General features: G+C 38.5%; 1 protein-coding gene across 1 annotated transcript in view; it reads right to left on the reverse strand.

Moving 5' to 3' along the window:
- The window catches only part of LOC126470164 (intermembrane lipid transfer protein VPS13A-like), a 762201-nt gene that overhangs the window by 496089 nt on the left and 245980 nt on the right, over nucleotides 1-20132 (reverse strand). The window contains exon 23 of the mRNA XM_050097791.1: nucleotides 12047-12239. Within this exon, the coding sequence (XP_049953748.1) occupies nucleotides 12047-12239 (193 nt within the window). The remainder of the gene's footprint in view (nucleotides 1-12046; nucleotides 12240-20132) is intronic.

Below are 20132 nucleotides of genomic sequence, written 5' to 3' on the forward strand. Positions count from 1 at the left end.
ATATGGTCTCATTTGTAGAAGGGAGCAATATAGCACCACATCAGTGTGAGCCTGAACTATGTATTGTAGCAGCACTGACAGCAAACAAGCAAGGGATGTTGTCACTGTAAAAATTCAACAGAGTCAACACAGTGTTGTGAGGTAGGTTAGCTTGCTGAAAAAGCAGACTCAGCAGTATTGCATCAACTCATGAAGCAAAAAGGGGCAAGGCAGATTTCCACATTGACAGTGGCAACAGTGCTTTAGGAGACATGACTGGAAGCAGTGCCAATGCACAACAAGCATAAACCTGCTGTCTATAAGCACTGGACTATTGCAATAAAATTATTCTCAGACATGCAGCTTTACCACAATGACAGGCTCTACCAAATGAGGCTGCCACATGGACCTACCACCAGAAGTCATTAGTCTGAGGCCATGGCAGGACAATAGCGCTATGCACTAAGTCCCTGGTGGACTTAGTGCTACACCTCATGCACATCATCCATCTTCTGCCATCACAGATAGGCCCCTAATCATGGTGGACATCCCCGACCACGATGCAGTCAGGTGCCATCCAAGTCTGCATGAGATTTGCCGCAATCAGGTGCCATCCAGGTCTGCATGAGATATATCATCATCTACATTATCTACTACATATTACTGACATGGGAACCACAGGTCTGTATTATGGAATGAGTCCAGCAGCACGCCAAGGAGACTCTGTGTCACAATCATGCAGCATGTAAGCAGCCAGCCAAACAGCCAGCTGGCCACTGATCTGGTTTACTATGTAGCACAGATGTTTCCATAAAGCACTTGTTGCATTTGCAGCTGCCTTTCTCTGAAGCCCCCTGTGCTCCCATCTCCACTGTCCACCTGCATCATCCTTACTTATAGCCACAGCTCTCTGCACTAGGGGTGCTATAGTTTGGTGTCAGAACTTGCAGCATCATCTTCACTCAGCACAGAATCTGAACCACCACCCATGGTGCGAACACAGTGTGGTGAGTGATGAACCATGTGGTTGCATTTTCAAGGGGGTACCAGATGTGGAAATGAGATCTGACTGTCATTGTAATTTAAAGGTTACCCTGTTGAGGCTAGAAGTGGTGACTAACTTGTTGAGTCGGAATTTGTGTTTGTATGGTTACACTATGTAATTTACTTGAGCATACTGCACCATGCTTGGAAGAGTTCCTCAAACCCGTTATAGAAGTCATCAGTATGGTCATATTGCAAGGCAGTGTAAAGAGTCTGGGCAGCTCATGATATGACGTAATGACTGGTTTGTATTGATTTTTCAGAGTTGTGATTTCTGTTTGTATTATTTTGTGTAATGGGGAGTAAGAGTGTCACAATGGCAGATTCAGGGATGAAGGATGCCTCAGAGCTGAACAGAATACTGTTATTGTTAGAAAAGGTAGTGGAGCTGGCAGCAGATAATAAGCAGCTACATGGACAGTTGACGGCTTTAACAGCTAGGGAAGAACATTTAGCAATGCTTCAGATACCACAGTTTGAGGTGGATTCAGCTGCCACAGGATTAACTGTTCCCTTTTCTCGAAAATCATTTGAGTATGTGCAGCCATCCTTAGAGGACTTTAAGATGTTCATAAAGATGAGTGGTTAGACTGACAGTGAATTATTGTATGCAGCAAAACTGTGACAAGTGAGAGATTCAACAACATACATAAGGAGCTCAGAGGCATGAAAGAATGCAGCTTAATTTGACTATCTGGAGAAGGAGCTTTTACAAAGATACAAAAAACAGAATAGTGTGAGGTATCTTCAGACGTAGTTGAGCAGAAGTGTGAAGAGGCTTGGGGAAGCTGTGCAGGATAAGGATATATAATGAATCCACATATGAGTTGTGACAGAGTGATGGAGCAATTTCAGTTTTGTAGCAAGAAGCTGAGCAGAGTGTGCTTGATGCTTTTCTGGTGTGGTTGCCATTGGACATGTCATTAGGGTGCATACAGGTGCATCCAAACATCTGCATTCTGTTACTGCTACTGTTCCTCACAAGTGGCTTCAAATCAAGTAGTGTGCCTATGGAGTACCATCTCAGTTGTGTGAATGGATTCATTATTTCCCAACATAAATGTCACAGTTCATAGTAACCAACAGAAAGTCATCAAGAAAAACCTGACATTCCCCACAGAGCTGTTATAGGCTCTGCTCTTCCTAATCTACATAAACAATTTGAGAGAGGACTCTGAGCAGCCCTCTTAGATTGTTTGCAGATGACAGTGTAATTTACTATGTAGGGAACTCATCAGAAGATCAAAACCAACTGCAAAAGGATTTATACAAGATATCTATGTGGTGCAAAAAGTGTAGCTGACCCTACATAATTAAAACAGTGAGGTCGTCCATATGCATACTACAAGGAATCCATTAAATTTAAATTATATGATAAATCACACAAATGTAAAGGCTGTCAATGCATCTAAAAACTTGGGAATTCTAATTATGAACATCTGGAATTAGAACCATCACACACATAAGGTTGTGGGGAAGTCAAACCAAAGACATTTAGAAGATGCAGCAGGTTTTGTAAAGAGACTGCCTACACTTCACTTGTTCATACTCTGCTAGGGTACTGCTTTGCAGTATGGTATCCTTACCAGATAGTGCTGAAGGAGTAGATCAAAAAAGTTCAAAGAAGGACAGCTCCTTTTGTATTATCATCAAATAGGATGTGTCATGGATACGATACATGAGTCAGAGTGTCAATCATTAAGAAATGCAATTTTTTTCTTGAGGAGAGATCTTTTCACAGTATTTCAATCTCTAATGTTCTCCTCTGAATGCAAAAATATTTTGTTTACACCCAACTACATAGGCAGAAATGACCATTGTACTAAAATAACAGAAATCAGAACTCGCACAGAAAGATTTACATTTTTGTTTATCCCATGTGGTGTTAAAGAGTGGAATGGTAGAGAAATAGTGTTAAAGTTGTTTGATGAACCCTCTGCCAAACACATAAGTGTGAATTCCAGAGTAGTCATGCAGATGTAGATTAGGTTAGTGAGGTAACACAAAGAAAATGACGTAGCAACAGGGAAACTGGAAAGATGTGGGGTATTTTCTGTGAACATTACATGTTACATGTGTGGACAGCAGGGGCACTAACAAAGGCAGTCTTGCCAGACACCTGCAATAGAGGAAATGGAAGATATCAGCAGAAGAATTTTGGTAAAGGACATAGATGTGGACAAGGAGGGAGGAGGTAAGAATCTGTTAAACACAAAGTGGAACTCAAAGTCCATCTAAAGGTGTTCCCATTAAAATTAGATGCAACAAATACGTATGTAGAGACAGAGCATGCAGTACTGAATGCTATGTGGGGTAACAAGTACATGATTTCGTTACACATAGGGGTGCATGTGTCGATTGCCAGTAGAGACTCACTGTGCCAGAGGCAACAGGAAGTCCCACAATAAAGGGTTACGTGGGGCTAGGCCTACTGACATAAGACTGTTGGAGTCAGTGGATATAGATTTTTGAATAGGGACTGTTCAGTTTAAGTTGTGATGCAAGCATGAGCTACAGCATGATCCTGGGGCTAGGCTTTTTATATCAAAATTGAGCTAACATTGACCTTCTGTGACATATAATAGAACTTAGTAGAATGATATACCAGCTAGGGGAAGCTGTTGTCAGTGTAGAACTGTTGCAATGGACATCCATTGTATTGAACAAACCAGTTGAGCTGTGTATAATTGCACTAGTGAAGTCACTATGGGTGAATGTGCAGCCAGATCTACCTGTGGGTATGTTATGTATGGTCCAGCCTCTACAAGAGAACAATATATTGGGTCAAGAAAGTTGTTTTATAAATGTAAGTGTTGTCACATACAAGAGAGGAATAGTGGGAGAGTGAGACCCGTAAACATAGATAATTCTGGCACAAAAGTACTGAAGTTCAGGATGGGGTGTTAATAGCAAGTTTGGACATTCTAGATGATGATGAGTGATAAGTATGGAGAGTAGAGCACAAGCAGCCACAAGCCACCATTAAGATTGCCTGAAGTATGAGAGTGGAGCATATAACGGGAGCACAAAGAGAGCAGATGGAAGAATTGCTGTTTGAATTTGATGATTTATTTTTATATGGTGTCTGTTGCCAGCAACGTCCATGACTCAACCTTGTGTACCAGTAGGGGACAAAAGCCCAGGTGTATTGGATGCCACATTGCAAACCTAGACATTTGCTGCTGATCATGAAAGATTTTATTAATCAGCAGCTAGTCAATGGATAACAGAAGAAAGTACCAGTCCACAGGGTGCTGGAACTGTGGCTATACAAAAAAAGTCTGTGGTTGGTTCTAGACAGTACCTGTTCTCCTGCAGTTACTGTCACCTTAACAGTAAGACCACAATGGACGCATATGCCATTGCCAACTTTACTGAGATGGTCAATAACTTGGGATAATGTTTGTACTTTTCAACCATTGACTTGAGGAGTGGCTGCACGCAGCAGGAGGTAGTTCCCAAAGATCAGCCAGAAACCCTGTTCTTGGTACTATGGGAGCACAATCAGTTCAAGAGAATGCTGTTTGGATGGAAAAATGTGGCTGAAACTTTTCAGAGAACACTGGGCTGTGTGTCAAGTGGTTTGAAACCATGCCAGTGTTTACTTTGTTTAGACTATATCATCATATTCCAAAAGACATGGATCAGAATAGGCAATGTCTGATGGAATTGTTTAAAAGATTGAGAACTGCATGTCTCACATTGAGCACAGAGAAGTGCCATTTTGCATTAGAAGACAGAGTGTATTTTGGCCATATAATAAAAAGACAGAGTAAGGATAGACCACCCAAGGCTACTGCAAGCTGTACACAAGTTTCCAGTGCCTGCGTTGATTAAGGAACTGCATTCTGTTTTCAGGATCTCAAATTACTACAGAAGTTTCATGAAAAGATTTGCTGACATAGCAAAATCATTCACACGGTTGCTGAGGAATGATGTGAAATCCATATGGGCAGAAGGGTGTCAGTGTGCATTTGAAGAATTAACAAGTGCTTCAACATCAAGCCCAATATTTCCAGACTTCCACTAAAGGACTTTATCGTTTTGTGTGATGCGTCATATCAAGCTTTGTAGGTTATGTCCTGAATCAGGAGATTAATGGTAAAAATTGTTACTGTAGCCTATGCATCAAGGCAGCTGAATGTGGTGGAGGAGAACTATTCATTGAAAGAGAAAGAGATGTTGAGCCTCATTTATAGTATCAAATATTCCAGATGTTATCTTTATGGGAAAAACTTTCAGGTAGTGACCAGTCACACTGCTTTGAAGTGGTTACTGGGGCTGAAGGACCTGTTTAGTAGGCTGACAAGAAGGGCCTTGAGACAAAGCAAGTTTGAGTATTAGGTAGTACACAAGCCAAATGTGAAAATGGTAAGGTACTACATGACAGCACATCACAGTGACTGGGATACACATCTAAGGTACGTTGTGTCAGTGTATAGTTCAAATGTATACATGAAAAATGCGATATCCACATATGAGGTGGTGTTTGGTCGCAAAATGCCATCATCATTCGATTTGGTAAAGGCAAAGAAAAGTAAAGATGGGGAGTCGGTCCATGAGTTTGTAAAAACAATATGAGAAGTATGGAAATGAGTAACAAAGGTGAATATGAAGGCATTACAGAGGAGGAATCAGTGAAACATAATGCAAGTTTACCGCAGCATAAAGTAGGACAGTGCATGATGTTATCCAGCTCTTGCATGCCAAAATGAAAGATGAAAAAGTTCACTGCAAGATATCATGGACCCTCTCAGCTGGTAATGACTACTTTACCAGTAAACATGAGGTTAGGTTGCCAACAAGACTGATGAAAGTATATGGTGGATGTGTAAGACCTTTTAGAGGTAGTCTAGAGCTGATTCCATGAGTTTTGAGGGTGGAACAGGAGAAGAACACGAGGAAGAGCTATCTAAGGAAGACACAAGAAGATGTGGTTGAGCCTCTGCACAAAGTACCATATTCATTAAGATCAAGATGATGAGGGGTGTTCGTCATGGATTTTTTTAAAATACATTTGCTTAAGTAGAGGGCTGTGGTGAATAAGTTATGTTAGTGTGAAAAATTTTTCTGTTATTTTTTTGTATGTGACTGGGCTTGCCAGTGGCAACAGCCTTCTGAGGAGTGAGGAATGGTGATATTAGTCCCTGTCCTCAGGATGTGATATGTTGATGGCAAAAATGGAAGGGATGCAAGTCATAGTATTGGAAGAAACTAAAACTGACTGAACATGACTGTATATTCTAATTTGATTCCTGCTTACAGGAAGACATGCATAGTTTGAGTGTTATGGCATTCACACACATGCAGTGAAGTGGGGAGTTCTTGGAAAATTTGTGCAGGTGAGGCTCTGCAGGATATTATTAATTTTGGAAGATGGTAGCAGGCATGCAACATACCAACCGTATATTAGCATATTAGTGTGAGCCTGAACGATGATGTATTGCAGTAGCACTGACTGCAGATGAGCATGGGATGTTGTCACTGTAATAATCCAACAAGGTCAGTGTGATGTTGTGAGGCAGGTTAGCTTGCTGAAACAACAGATTCAGTGATACTGCACAGACTCAGGCAGAAAGGGACAATGCAGATTTCCACACTGACAGTGGCAGTGGTGCATTAGGATACGTGACTATAAGCAGAACAAATGCACAACAGCCATGCTACTGCTGACAATAAGTACTTGGTATTTTGTAACAAAATTATTGTTAGTCTCGTAATTCTACCACAACAACAGAGCTATGAAGGATGAGGTCAGCACATGGATCTGCCAACAGAAGTCATCAGTTTGAGTCAATGGCAGGCCAATAGCTCTATGCAATAAGTCCCTCCCTGCCTTTGTAACATGGTGCAGCAGACCATCCCCGATCTACATCAGTAGTATGACTCATTCCTGCCAGGAGGTCGTGGGTCACCCCCTGTACACCAGCTGTCTTCTGCCATTGCAGGATGTGCAGATAATCATGGAGGGAATGCCATGCCACGACGCTGCTGGGTGCTGCCCAGGTACAAAGCAGATAACCCATCGTCAAGTACACGCTACTGGTGCAGGAACTGCACAGTTGACTTACGTAACGAAGGTGCCAGTGTACCATTAAGATTTGACATCAGGATCATGGGGCATGCAAGGAGCCAGATCAGTAGAAATCAATGGCCAGCTGGCCACTGACCTGCTGTACAATACAGCACAGATGTTTCAATAAATAACTTGTTACTTTTGCAGCTGTCTTTCTCTAGAGCCTCCTGGGCTCCCACCCTCGCTCCACCACCCACTCGTAACTCCCCTTCCTGCAGAGGGTTGCTACACTATGCAGAGTTAACACACCAATACACTGGCTCCAAAATATCACTGTGAATCTCTGTGGTACGCTTCCATGACAGACCGTGGTAATATGAAATTAGTGGTTCCTGTATTTTTTATTTCATGCATTAAATAAGAAGCCTGATCCACTACTGCTGATATGTGGTCATTACAAAGCTTCCCATAAGTTTGTACCCAAGAATCTGCACATCAGCTTTTTAGATGTTGAGATATCCTCCAATTTCCATGTTGGATTTCTAGTTACTGACAGTTTATCTCAAAGCAGCACGTAGGTAGTTTTCTGTACTGCTACCATCAATTTCTTTCCTTTGCACCACTTTGTCATCCACTCCAGCTCACTAAGGATTTATTTTCCAGATGACTGTTAAATTTACAGGAAGGCCTACTAGGAGATCATCAGCATATGCCACAATTTCATCTACATCAGTGACTTGATCCATCCAATTTAGGAGAGAATATATAATGAAATCTGTAGTGCTAGCAGCTGCAAAATTGTTTGGATATCATTAGGTCTAGGGGTTCCATCCTTTTTAAAGTTTGGCCAGTGCCTCCACGTCAATAACTGATAATGTTGGTGACATGATCTTCGTGTAAACTTGACCTAATGTGTGTATGTTCATGTTGATCTCTACCCGAGTTATCATCAGGGAGGAGTTGATGCAACAGATATTCTGGTGCATGTCCCCATTCAGTTGTGGAAGTGCTGTCACTCATCTGCAACATGACAAAGACAATATGTGTTTTAACCCACTCAATGAGTAATTTTCAGAAAAAGCTACAATCATATATTTGAAACTGAATGCATAGATACTGTTCTCAGAAGGCTTCCATGGAAGAATAGTGTTTTGCAACAATATTTAAGTGCCCTGTGATGTTTGAGTTTCAATTATCTTTCGACTGTCATAACGGCACATTGGTATAGTCTCATAGCAATTTTTGTTTGCCTTCTTTGTTTCTTCAGCTGCAGAGACCATGGAACGGAGAAACTGTAATATGTTGCCATTATAAAATTCATCATAAGTTAGTGACTGTTAAATAAGGAATATGTTTCTTCAGTTCCAACAATTAATAAATGGGTGGCTAAATTCAAATGTGACTATATTTCTCTGAAATATGATCCATATGAAGGATATCCCAAAACTTAAACCACACCCAAGGTGGGGTGCACTTGGTTGTCTGTATGGTTATGGATGTGAGAATGTGTATACACATGAAGAAGAGAATTGTAGCTTGTATAGAGGTCAGAGTTGGATGACCTCTACATTCAGTGGTGGAAATGGGTTGCCACTGGCCAGGAAACCAGTAGTTCATGACCTGGGGCAGGATAACAGTGAAGCAGTGGGTGCATACCTGATTGCTGACTGGTATAATCATCATGAAAACAACACTGTTAAACATTCATTTCATTGTGCAGCAAACTGCAACAATCATGACAGTGCTCAATGTTGTCAATGCCCCTGAGGCATAAGCTGTACTCAGTTGGTGACGAGGTGCTGCAATCAGCAAGCAACCTGTTGTCACTGGCAGCCTGAGGTGTCACTCGATCACTGAAACAAAGATGGGAGTGATTCAGCAAGAGTGCTGATACCAAGTACCTGCAACCGCCTGGGCCTCCATCCACACAGACTAGATGCAGCTATGCTGCTAAGGGCAGGGCACACCAGAGAATGCAGAATCATGCTGTGAATCCAGTGTGAAGAAGACGAGTCTCGTGAATAATGCCTGTTGATGCAAGCAGAAGGCAGACACCAAAAGAAATGCTTGAACAGGCATAGGTGGGTGTGTAGGCCTCCCATTTGGATGGTACTAAGACAGTAACATCAGACTTGATGCAGATACTACACCCACAGCTCACAGAGGCCAATCTGGAAGTGGCAACTCACAGACTCATGTTGCCTCAAAGACTGGAGTAGACCTCCCTTTGAAGTTGGCATCTGTTGGGCTGCACATATCTGTCTAAAAATGAGTACCATTTATGTGGGCTTGGCTTGTCCCTGTTTTGAAAAGGCATTGTTTCCCATCACTAAGCCACAACTGTGCCACGACTCAGTCATGTAGTGACCAGGTCACCAATGTCAAAGCAACTCTACCTTTCTGCTACATTGATGATATTATGACTCTGGTCACTCTGCCAGCCTGGGATATGTGGTAACTACATGGTGACAGTACTTGTTGGATTAACACTTCACTCCTGATGTAGCTTCAGGTGGGGAGCCCTGGTCTGACCTGTTTTCATGAGGCTCTTGCATTAACAGTGCTAAAATCTCTATTTTATTCAGCCAGGTCAAATATAATAGGTGTGGTGCAAACTTGAAAGATATTTATGTCTCTGTGTTGTTAGAGGTTTCTACATTCCAAACATCATTGAGATAGACGTGGGGGATTAATTTTACCTTCCTTATGTTAATTGTTTCAATTCTTGATTATTTTCAAATAGTCAAAACATTGCAGAGAAACTTTTTTCTACATCTGCCTTCTGTTAGCATTCAGCAAATGCTACACCCCCCTGCATAAAACTCTCATATCTATTTTCTATGTAAACTTCACCACACTCAGTCTTGTGGAATGTCAACGACATCAACCTATTTATAAGTCTTTAATTGCTAAAGCCATGTTGTGTAATTTATTTATGGTTTTTAACATTCAGCTATGGCTGAATTTGATGGTGGTATCATATTTTAGTTTCTCTATTTGGGATAAACATACACTTTCAAAACTAATTTAGAAAACCATATAAGCAAAATTGTTACGGAGAAGAAGATACACTTACATTATGGCCCAACATGAACCAACACAGTGAATCAAAATTAGATGAAACAGGTGGCAGTCCATTACTGAAATGCACTCCTGTTGAGGAACAGATGAACTTGCTGGTGAAATATGTCCCACAGGAATTACAACAAGGTGCATTTCAAAACTTAACAATGCAGAATAGCACCCAACTGATTAAATCCTGTTTTACAGTGACTTTTACTCAGTTATTCAGAAGTACACAATACATTTTGGCATTTCAGTGTAATGGATGGGGAATAATAACCAGTTTTTATGTTTTTCATTTCATTTTTGTTTCCTGCAAACACCAAAACTATCTGTTTTGTATTAAGACACTATGTTGTAAACCACGAAAAAGTATAACATGCTGGAAAGACAGTGTTGTGAAGACAATAAAATTCATGTATCTGTATTTATTATTAGTACTGTAATATCTAACACATATCTAAATACCAAAATTAGAATGATAGATAAAATATAAATTTCCAATGTGGTTTCCTTGGAGTAATAGCAAAATCAAACAACAGGTAGGTGACCTCACCTTTTTTATATTTTTTTACTTTCACAATTATATGAAAGCATTCCTAGGAGCCTGATGCAAAGTGAACATTATTAAATTAGAACATATTTTGGAGATTTTGATCTATACATGTAAGTAATGAAAAAAAAACTCCCCCCAAAGTTGTTGAAACACCATTGCAGCATTAGGTATTTTGATACCATTAAGACAAGGCAGTTTGATATGGATCTGCGGTCCAAAAAGTACCAATGACAACTTTCAGAAGTATTGTTGCAATGAATACTCCACTTTTGGTAACAATTAGTTATGTAACAGAATAATTTCTTTTTGGGAAATTACTAAAAAGTAAAGTTAGTCACTTCTCTCAATCAAACAGTGTTGCATATAATTAGAGACTAATCACATTCTCCCAAATAATCAACAATAATTCATTCAGTCTGCAAGAGAATGAACTGTCACAGAATGACAACATATTACAATTAAAAAGTAAAAATGAACTTATGGATATCTTGTGTCTCATTTTATGTTTCTAAAAATGATCTGGCTAGCTGAGTCTTCTCTCACATTAATTCCAGATGAGAGAGTACAACCTGTCAGCTACAAAGTTGAGAAAGTGGATACAAAATGCATTTAACCAAACAAGGGATTGTGATTAAATTGATAAAAATATGCAGAATTGTCTGGTGGATTTTAAATATTTGCAATAAACAAATTTGCTTGAAACTGAACATAAAGAGTAAGAAATGAAAAGGTATGAAAAGCTGACCAAGTGTAAAACAGATTTTTGATCAAATCAGATGCACTGTGTATAAAAGTAAAATATTAATTGACTAAAGAGACACAACAAATTATATGTCTGTGCTACATGCTTCAAATAATCAAATATCTAAATCTCAGCCTGTTCAAGGCAATTTTTTTCAGTTCTATAATTATTGTATATTTATAAATTTAAAGAACCTAGTTCTCATGGTTTCACCTGCCAATTATATCCTTTTTTGTGCTGTAATTTTTTTTTATGAGCAAACTTCTGAACTAGAACAATGACAATTAGCTCAATGAAAGAAAAATTAAGTGTGTTATCTTATAGCCTCAATTCTGCTTGAAGTAGAAACTGTTTTAAAAGACAACATGTACACTGTTGACTGTAGTTCTGATGACAAAATGTATACATATCAGAGGATTTTAAATTCTGACATGTAAGTATTTTAAAGTCTGACATGTGCTGAAGCAAACTTTTTTTGCAATACCACTTGATAATGGCCCAAATGCTGAAACTGCAACAGTGAAATAAGCAAGCTCTATAAAGTAATCTTTATTACATTTAATTCTATATGAGAGTTTTAAAACATACCACTATAAGTATATCAACAACTTGGATTAACATGAAAAGGTATACATGAATAACATACCTGAGTCAACTATAATTACATTAGGTGAAGATGACTTCTGTGGCAGCAGTAATGTTGGACCATGTATATCTAATGATACATGAAGTTTAGTATTGCATGTCCGAATTTGTGCAGACTGCTGTTGTATCCATTTTTCTACCCTGTGATAAGTTTGTAGAACTGTGCTTGCATGAATGAATGGTTCAAAGAAATGCTGGAAAAAAGATTAAATTTTCCGTATGAAACAAGTAACTACATCATTCAAGTACAGTCCTGCAGAAAAAGAACTGATGCTACCAGTTTTAGATAATTCTCAAATAACAAGTGTGGCTGAACAACATTGTTCAGCAAGCAAAGCTGTTTGTGCTTAGCTGATAGAATGGGCAATTTGTAATGAGTACATATTACTGTATTGTGAATTGTCTAAAACGTCATCTGTAGCATTAGTCTACAGTGATACTGATACACCAAACCAAAAGCTGCTCTCTCGTGTACTATTCATGACATTTGAAGTTAATGTGGAAGCCAATAATGGTATTCCCATGACAAGACAAGAATATAGTGGGAAAGATGTAGTGAGAAGCTCCACAGTAGAGAAAAAAATTGTGCTGAGTCAACATTGAAGGAATTTTGGAGTAGGTGACATCAACTAATCGATACTGGAGGTTAACAAATAATTGAAAAAAAAGGAACACAGTAATGTATGAGAGTTTCTGCATTTGTGACGTACATGCTACAATTCACACAGGTCTTCACTCATTCAAAAACCAGCATTATATAGGTTATCATGCAACATCTGAACTATGTAATTTTTCCCTTGTTGTTTTTCTCTCTCTAATTTTATGCTCTGAAAATAATTAAGAAATATAATGGCCATACCAGGTATTTTGTGATGTTTTAGCACTGGCTCTTTCCCTCATTTATCAGTCATTTTATTTTTATCTCTGTAATACAATAAAAATGTACACAGCACCAATCACATTATCTCATTTGCATCTGACATGCCAGCCACTCTCTATTTTCAGTTTTCACCCCCTCAGCTTCTCTTCACAGAAAATTAATAAGTTTTAAAAAATTGTGTTTGACATATCTGTAATGATATTCCACCACATGCCTTCCTTCATCCCTAATCTCGTCACAGTTTCCTTTCTCTGATATCTTCTCAAAAGTTGTAGAGTACCAACTTCATGAAAAATCTACTAAATTTGTTGTTGTATCACATTTTATCTCAAAACAGTCAACTTTAATGAATTTCATGTGTAATTGAGGATGTGGCCAAACACATGTGGAAACACTGGTATTCATGCTGCAGTTGAACAGACAGTAGTTGTGTTTCAGTATTGATAAATAATATATTTATTGGTCACTCAGCATGATTTTCAAATCTCAAATGCTGATAATATTATTTCCTTCAGAGCTAGCAAAATATGCCTACCATTACAAGAAATTAGCTTCTTAGAACTACATGGACAAGAACTGCTTGTTGCATCTCACCAACTATTTGGTAATGAACATATAAAGCATGATGGAACAGGAAAAATTAACAATATGTAGAGACCAACACAAATTTCAAATTGTGCTGTTAAAGATTTGTAGTTCACAAAGCAAGTGTGCAGTTGAATTACACAAAACATATGGGCTTATACAGAGAATATGGAGACAATATTACATTAACCTGTCAGTAACTATTGTGAGCATTATTTTCAGTCATAAGTTCATGCAGTAAATACACATACCATTTTTCAAGTGAAGTTCATCATCCTATAAAATGTAAGTTAATGTAGATGAGTTGGAAAAACAGTCATGTAATTTTTCAAATGCAGCATTAATTGTGTACTTCCTGACACAGTCACATCAATTAAGTATCTAGGTGTAATGCTGCAAAGTGATACAAAATGAAACAAGCATGTAAGGACAGTACTAGGGAAGGTGAATGGTCTACTTTTGTTTATTGGAAGAATTTTAGGAAAGTGTGGTTCGTCTGTAGTGGATGGATTACAGGAAGACACTGTGGCAATTCTGAGGTGGGCTGCTAGGTTTATTACCAGTAGGTTCAATCAGCATACAAGGATTAATGTTTCATAAACTCAAGTGGGAATCCCTGAAGGGAAGGCTACATTCCTTTTACAGAACACTTGGAAAATTTGGAAAACCAGCATCTGAAGCTGACTGCAGAATGATTCTACTGCTATGAACATACATTCTGTGTAAGGACCACAAATATAAGAAAAGAAATTAGGGCTCATACAGAGGAATATAAAGAGTCATTTTTCCATTGCTCTATTTGCGAGTATAAAAGGAAAGGAAATGACTAGTAGTGGCACAAGATACCCTCTGCGACACACCATATGGTGGCTTGCAGAGTTTGTATGTATATGTTGATATTATTTCATTTGGACTCAATAAATAATAACAGTAGGAAACAGATCAGAACTGTGTTAAGTAGTACTGGTTTTTCTTTTATACTTTCTGTTAAGTACAGAATGAGTTCATAGTTATTCAAAATAATCAAAGTTTTATTTGGATTGTTACAGAAGATTAAATTAATTAACTTAAAAATCATTTGGTGAAGAATTTAATTAACAGGGTTGACTGATATTGTCAGCTGGAGAAAATCAAGCAGTCAGGCACTTTCTGTAGTAAACTTGCAATGATGCTCCTCCAGTACAGCTCATAATTATAGCCCACATTGATATCGAAGCATGGTTTTTACCACACAACTACAGATTCAATTTACGCATTCTCTTTGCTGCTGATAAACATGTTTGGTGCTTTTTTATCTGCGGCCACATACGCAGTAGCCTAGCCCACGTGTTTAGAAGAACACAGTAATGCTGTTGCTTCAGTCTGTCTGCTCACTCTGAAGACGGGTGAAATGGTAAATGAAATATAGGTTATGTAGCAGTTGATGACTTGTTCCACATCCACAAAAATTCTCCTTGATGATGGTATTTATGGAAAATGAGGTGTTAAGGCGTTAATAGAATGAATAATGATTAATCTAATGGGGCATTATGTCTATGCACTACAACTTGTCAAGTTAATTTTTGTTCATTTCTTATTATAATCGATGGTAGTGTGTGCGCAATGCTTGAGACTCTTGGATATTCAAAGGTACGCTCAACATGTGTTCCATAAATGTTCACAACAGATCACAAGATTAAAAGGAGAGCTATTTCATTTGAACAGTTGGAGTAGTTCGAGGCTAATGGAGAGGTCTTTCTGTCATTAATAGCTACAGGTGACAAAACCTTGATACATCACATTGAGATGGAAATAAAAATGCAGTCACTGGAGTGGCACCACCCACAATCATGAAAAAAAGAAAAAAAAGTCAAGGCAGCTCTCTCTGCTGGAAAAGTCATGATGATATGTTTTGGGATAGTGATGGTGCAATTCTCAGATGTGTTGCCAAATGGATCAATGATTAATTTAGAGGCGTATATGTAGACTGAAAAACTTGAGAACCATTTCTGATGTGTTCAGTCTGCAAGAAATATAAAGAAATCTTACTTCAACATGATAATGCATGCCCACGCACAAGTCTCAGAACTGGGAAACACATTGCCAAACTGTGTTGGACATCATTGTCTCATCCACTCTATAGCTCAGAGCTGGCTTTGTTGGACTTACGTCTCAATATGAGACACACTTTGAACATGACGAGAACATAATTCATGCCATAAAAAGCGTGGCTACAAGCACAGGTCAAAGGTTTTTATGAACAGGAAATACGTGTTCTTACACAACACTGGAATAATACATTAGGATGTGATGGGGATTATGTAGAAAGATAGTACACATTAAAGAAATGTTGACTGATATTGTCACCAAATTCTAGATCTCAAAAATAAATACGCAATGAGAAAAAACTGTGGGACATTAGTTACTGAATGACCCTCATACAGTGTCAAAATGTTGCAAAGCAGACATCAGATCCACAGAAGCGTCTGGAAAAATGTTATATTTTCTAACTTATATAATAAATTGAAATAATGCCAAAAGAACACTTGTCCAAATGGTAATAAAAAGTTGTTGATGAGTTTATTTCTTGAAGCTAGACAGATTTTATGTTTCACATTCTGTAATTTTATACAGTTTACGGATCATGTCCGTTTTGTACAATTAAGTACCATTGCGAACAGGCAGCTCAATGAATTATCTCTCATTAGTTCCTCCTTCTTCAGAGGATGCTATTATTCTGCAAGGGTATTCAATTAATGGAACGCCATTTCTGTTCCTAATAAGCACATTATTAAGTCAGTGACTGGTTTTCGTCTTCTATCCTTCACTGGCCATGGATTTAATGGGCCTATCAGCTACTAAAGTGGCATTTTCATGAATTATCATTTGATGAAAACAGCTTTGATCTACATTGATGATCTTCATGGTATTTATCCAACATAAAAAGAAAATATATGTTTAGATTTAAAAACAAAATCAATTAGTGCATGAATAACAGAACATTTCAATATTTACATTACATAAATGTAAATGTACTTACATAAAATATCATACATGAACAAATTTTTCATTGGGCAACTGATAAATTCAAAGTGCATGTGAAATTTAGAAGACAGAAAAGAGTGAATCATGGATATTTTGATCTCTAAGGGTCAGCACTGGACACTCCACTATGGATAGTAGAGTCTGTAGAGAGAGAGTATAGCATGACTTATCTAAAACCCTTAAAACATTGGCAACTCTCACTAAAAGCCCTGCAGGAAGGGGACCTCAAATGGATATGCAAGATGCAATAACATCAAGGAATAAAACAAGAGGAGACAGAAAAGATGATATCAGATAAGCACACAGTATCAGCAGCTACTGATAGCTCACTACAAGATAAAGATACCAAAATGACAAGCCCTGAGATGAACTTGCAAAAGCTAATGATGATTGTCAGAAACAATGAGCAGCAAAGGAGCAGGTTGGATAAAATGCATATGTATGCATAGAGGCAGTGTAGATGACATCCTAATGATACTACCAGGAATCATGTAGAAGCTGCAGCAGCATTTGCAGAATCATTAAGTGACAGAGCTCAAACTGTACAGCAAATAAATATATATGCTGAATCAAATGTTCGTCTGCTTCAAGTCTTTATGGAAGCATGGATAAGAATTTAGGTCATCTACCTCTAATGTCTTTGGGCAAACTACTACCAGTATTTTTTCTTATAGTAATTTTTGGGTTTGCAGCCAGATCCCATCAACATTCTGTCACGATATTTTGGTCCAGAGAAGTCCGGCATCCTCAGGAGAGTAGACAAAGTACTGAAGAGATGTGATGCAGTCATGGTATTTATAGCGAATTCCGTGCATGCGAATCGTGATGGCAGTTTATGGAGCATATGTTAGGAGGTGACATGCACGAGGCAGCCAAGTAGTGTATGCTGCCCACAGTGATGACCGCATAATTTTAATACTTAGATTCCAATTTTTATCCAGCTGAAAGCTGTTATCACGATTAATTGAAGTGTCAGCAAGATGTATTTCCACGGATTCTTCAATTACAGAGTCCCAGAAGCTGGAAACTGGCGTTAAAATTTTGGTGTTACTGTATTCCATTGAATGTCCCATGGAAATGTTACGTTCTGCTACTGCTGATTTTAAGGGTTGCCACAGACGGTTGTCTTTCATGTTCTACACAGTGTTCCTGGACCGTTCGTGTCATCTGACTTGTCACACTCACAGGGAATTTTATAAACACCTGCCTTCCTCAGTTGTAAATCATCTTTAATGGAACTGACTAAGGCCCTGCTCTTTCCTGATGGATGGAAGATGACACACGATATTATTCTTCCTAAGCAATCTGCCTATTTTAGAAGATACGTTCCCAGCATATGGAAGGAACATAGTTGATTTACAGTCATCAGTCTCCTCAGAGCATTGCTTCTTGTTATTATAATTGTGCATGGCCTTCCGTATTTGATGCGAAGTATAGCCATGCTCTTTAAAAACCTTCTCCAGATGCACTAATTCTTAATTAAGGCTATCAGCATCCAATATTACATGCACCCGATGAATTAAAGTACTGAGAACACCGGTGGTTTGTGTCGGACGATGGCAGCTGGACGCCTGAAAATATAGATCTGTAAGTGTAGGTTTTCTGTACACCAGATGTCCCAAAGACCCATCATTCTTACGGCGTACTAACACGTCTAAAAAGGGTAAAGTTCCATCTTTCTCAATCTCCATAGTAAACTTGATGTTCTCATGTAAAGAGTTTAAATGACAAAGTAATTTTTCCAGTCCTTGTCTGCCATGAGGCCATACAACGAAAGTATCATCTACATTATGCCAAAAAACTGTAGGCTTTAAAACGGAAGACTCAAGAGCTTTCTCCTCAAAGTCTTCCATAAAAAGATTGGCCATCACAGGGGACAAGGGACTCCCCACTGCAACACCATCAGTTTCTTCAAAAAATTCGTTATTAAATAAAAAATAAGTAGAGGAGAGAGTATGTTCAAACAAGGCCATCAAATCATTAATGAACAAGTTACCAATAAGATGTAGCGAGTCAAATAAAGGCACTTTTTACCAAAGTGAGACCACATCAAAGCTAACTAGTAAATCCAAGCTGCTCAGCTTAACAGTCTTCAAATGATTGATAAAATCCTTAGAATTATATATACTCTGGCAGCACTTATCCACATATGGCTTGAGTAAGGCGCCCAGATGTTTTGCAGTTGAATAAGTAGAAACACCAATATTATTCACTATCAATCATAGTGGAACACCATCCTTGTGAATCTTGGGCAGCCTATACAGACTTGTTGGAACCGTATTGTGTGGTCTCAGCCTCTTGATAACTTGTTTAGGTATTGTTCAAAAGAGTAGCAGTTTTTCTGGATATACTACTCATTGGGTCCTTATCAATTTTGCGGTACATAGAATCACATAGTTGACTATATTTCTCGTTGTAGGCTTCCCTTGTCAAAAGGACTGTAGCATTACCCTTATCAGCAGGGAATATGACCCCACCAATATCTTCTGGAGGTTGCAAAAAGCAGCTCTTTCTGCTGGAGAAATGTTGCTCCATTGTGGTGCACATTTCAGCAAGGTACAACACGATTCCCATCAAATTTCATTTGCAGAATCTGCCAAAAGAGGTCTAATTGCATCCTCAATAGAAGTGATGAAATCCATTAAAGGAGGTGAAGAAGATGTAGGAGCAAAGTTTAAACCTTTTGCAAGGGTTGACATCATTGCATCATCAAATGATTTCTCTGTGAGATTCAGAATGGATCAACCAGAAGGGGCTTCTTGTGGTTTACATGTTGCGAGACGATTAAACTTAGTACTTTGTCTATTTGTACTATCCCTGTGGGCCCAGTCCGCCTTGGCCCAAGTTACACTATCAATCCAATCCCAACTAAGGGAGGAGCATCTTGCTGCAATCTTCAAATGTAAATAAAATAAATCCTTGCTCAAATGATCATTTCATCCCCTTTGAATTCTTCTACACTTTCATAAATGTATATGGAGGGAACAGGCAGGATTTGCAATTTCCAAAATAATGGGTGACAATACTCTGTTCGCTGAGCAGTACACATGAAACAGACAATTTTCTTTTGCAGTTTCAGTATTTCAGACACAATACTTGAGCTTACCCGGAAAATTATCTCATATCTAATGACAGATTCAAAATAACTATGATAAGCAATTTTTCACGTACCCAGGCCAGTGGAATTTGGTAGTATTTGCATTGCAAATTAAAAACTGCTTAGTTTATTTGATAAGAAGTCAATATGTGTATTCCAGCTTAAGTTCTGGTCCACATTTAGTCCCAGGAATTTGACCATATCAACTTCTTTCATAAGTTGATTGTTATGTTGTATATTAAGTTCCACACATTTTGAATGTTTGGTTTTGAAATGTATCATATGGGTTTTGTAATGTTCAGTTTCAACCCATTTAACTGGAACCAGTTTTCTAAGGTATCCAGAGTGTTTACGATGGAGCTCGATTTTCACTGACTCTGATGTGATAGTTACCCATTGTTTTCTGTTGTGTAAGTATGATGTTAGTCAATTTAGAGAACTGTCCTTCGGGCCATATTTGTCTAATTTGTAGATAAGCAAGCCACGGTTCATGCAGTCAAA

Source organism: Schistocerca serialis, chromosome 3 (genome assembly GCF_023864345.2).
Source record: "Schistocerca serialis cubense isolate TAMUIC-IGC-003099 chromosome 3, iqSchSeri2.2, whole genome shotgun sequence".
Classification (NCBI taxonomy): Eukaryota; Metazoa; Arthropoda; class Insecta; order Orthoptera; family Acrididae; genus Schistocerca; species Schistocerca serialis.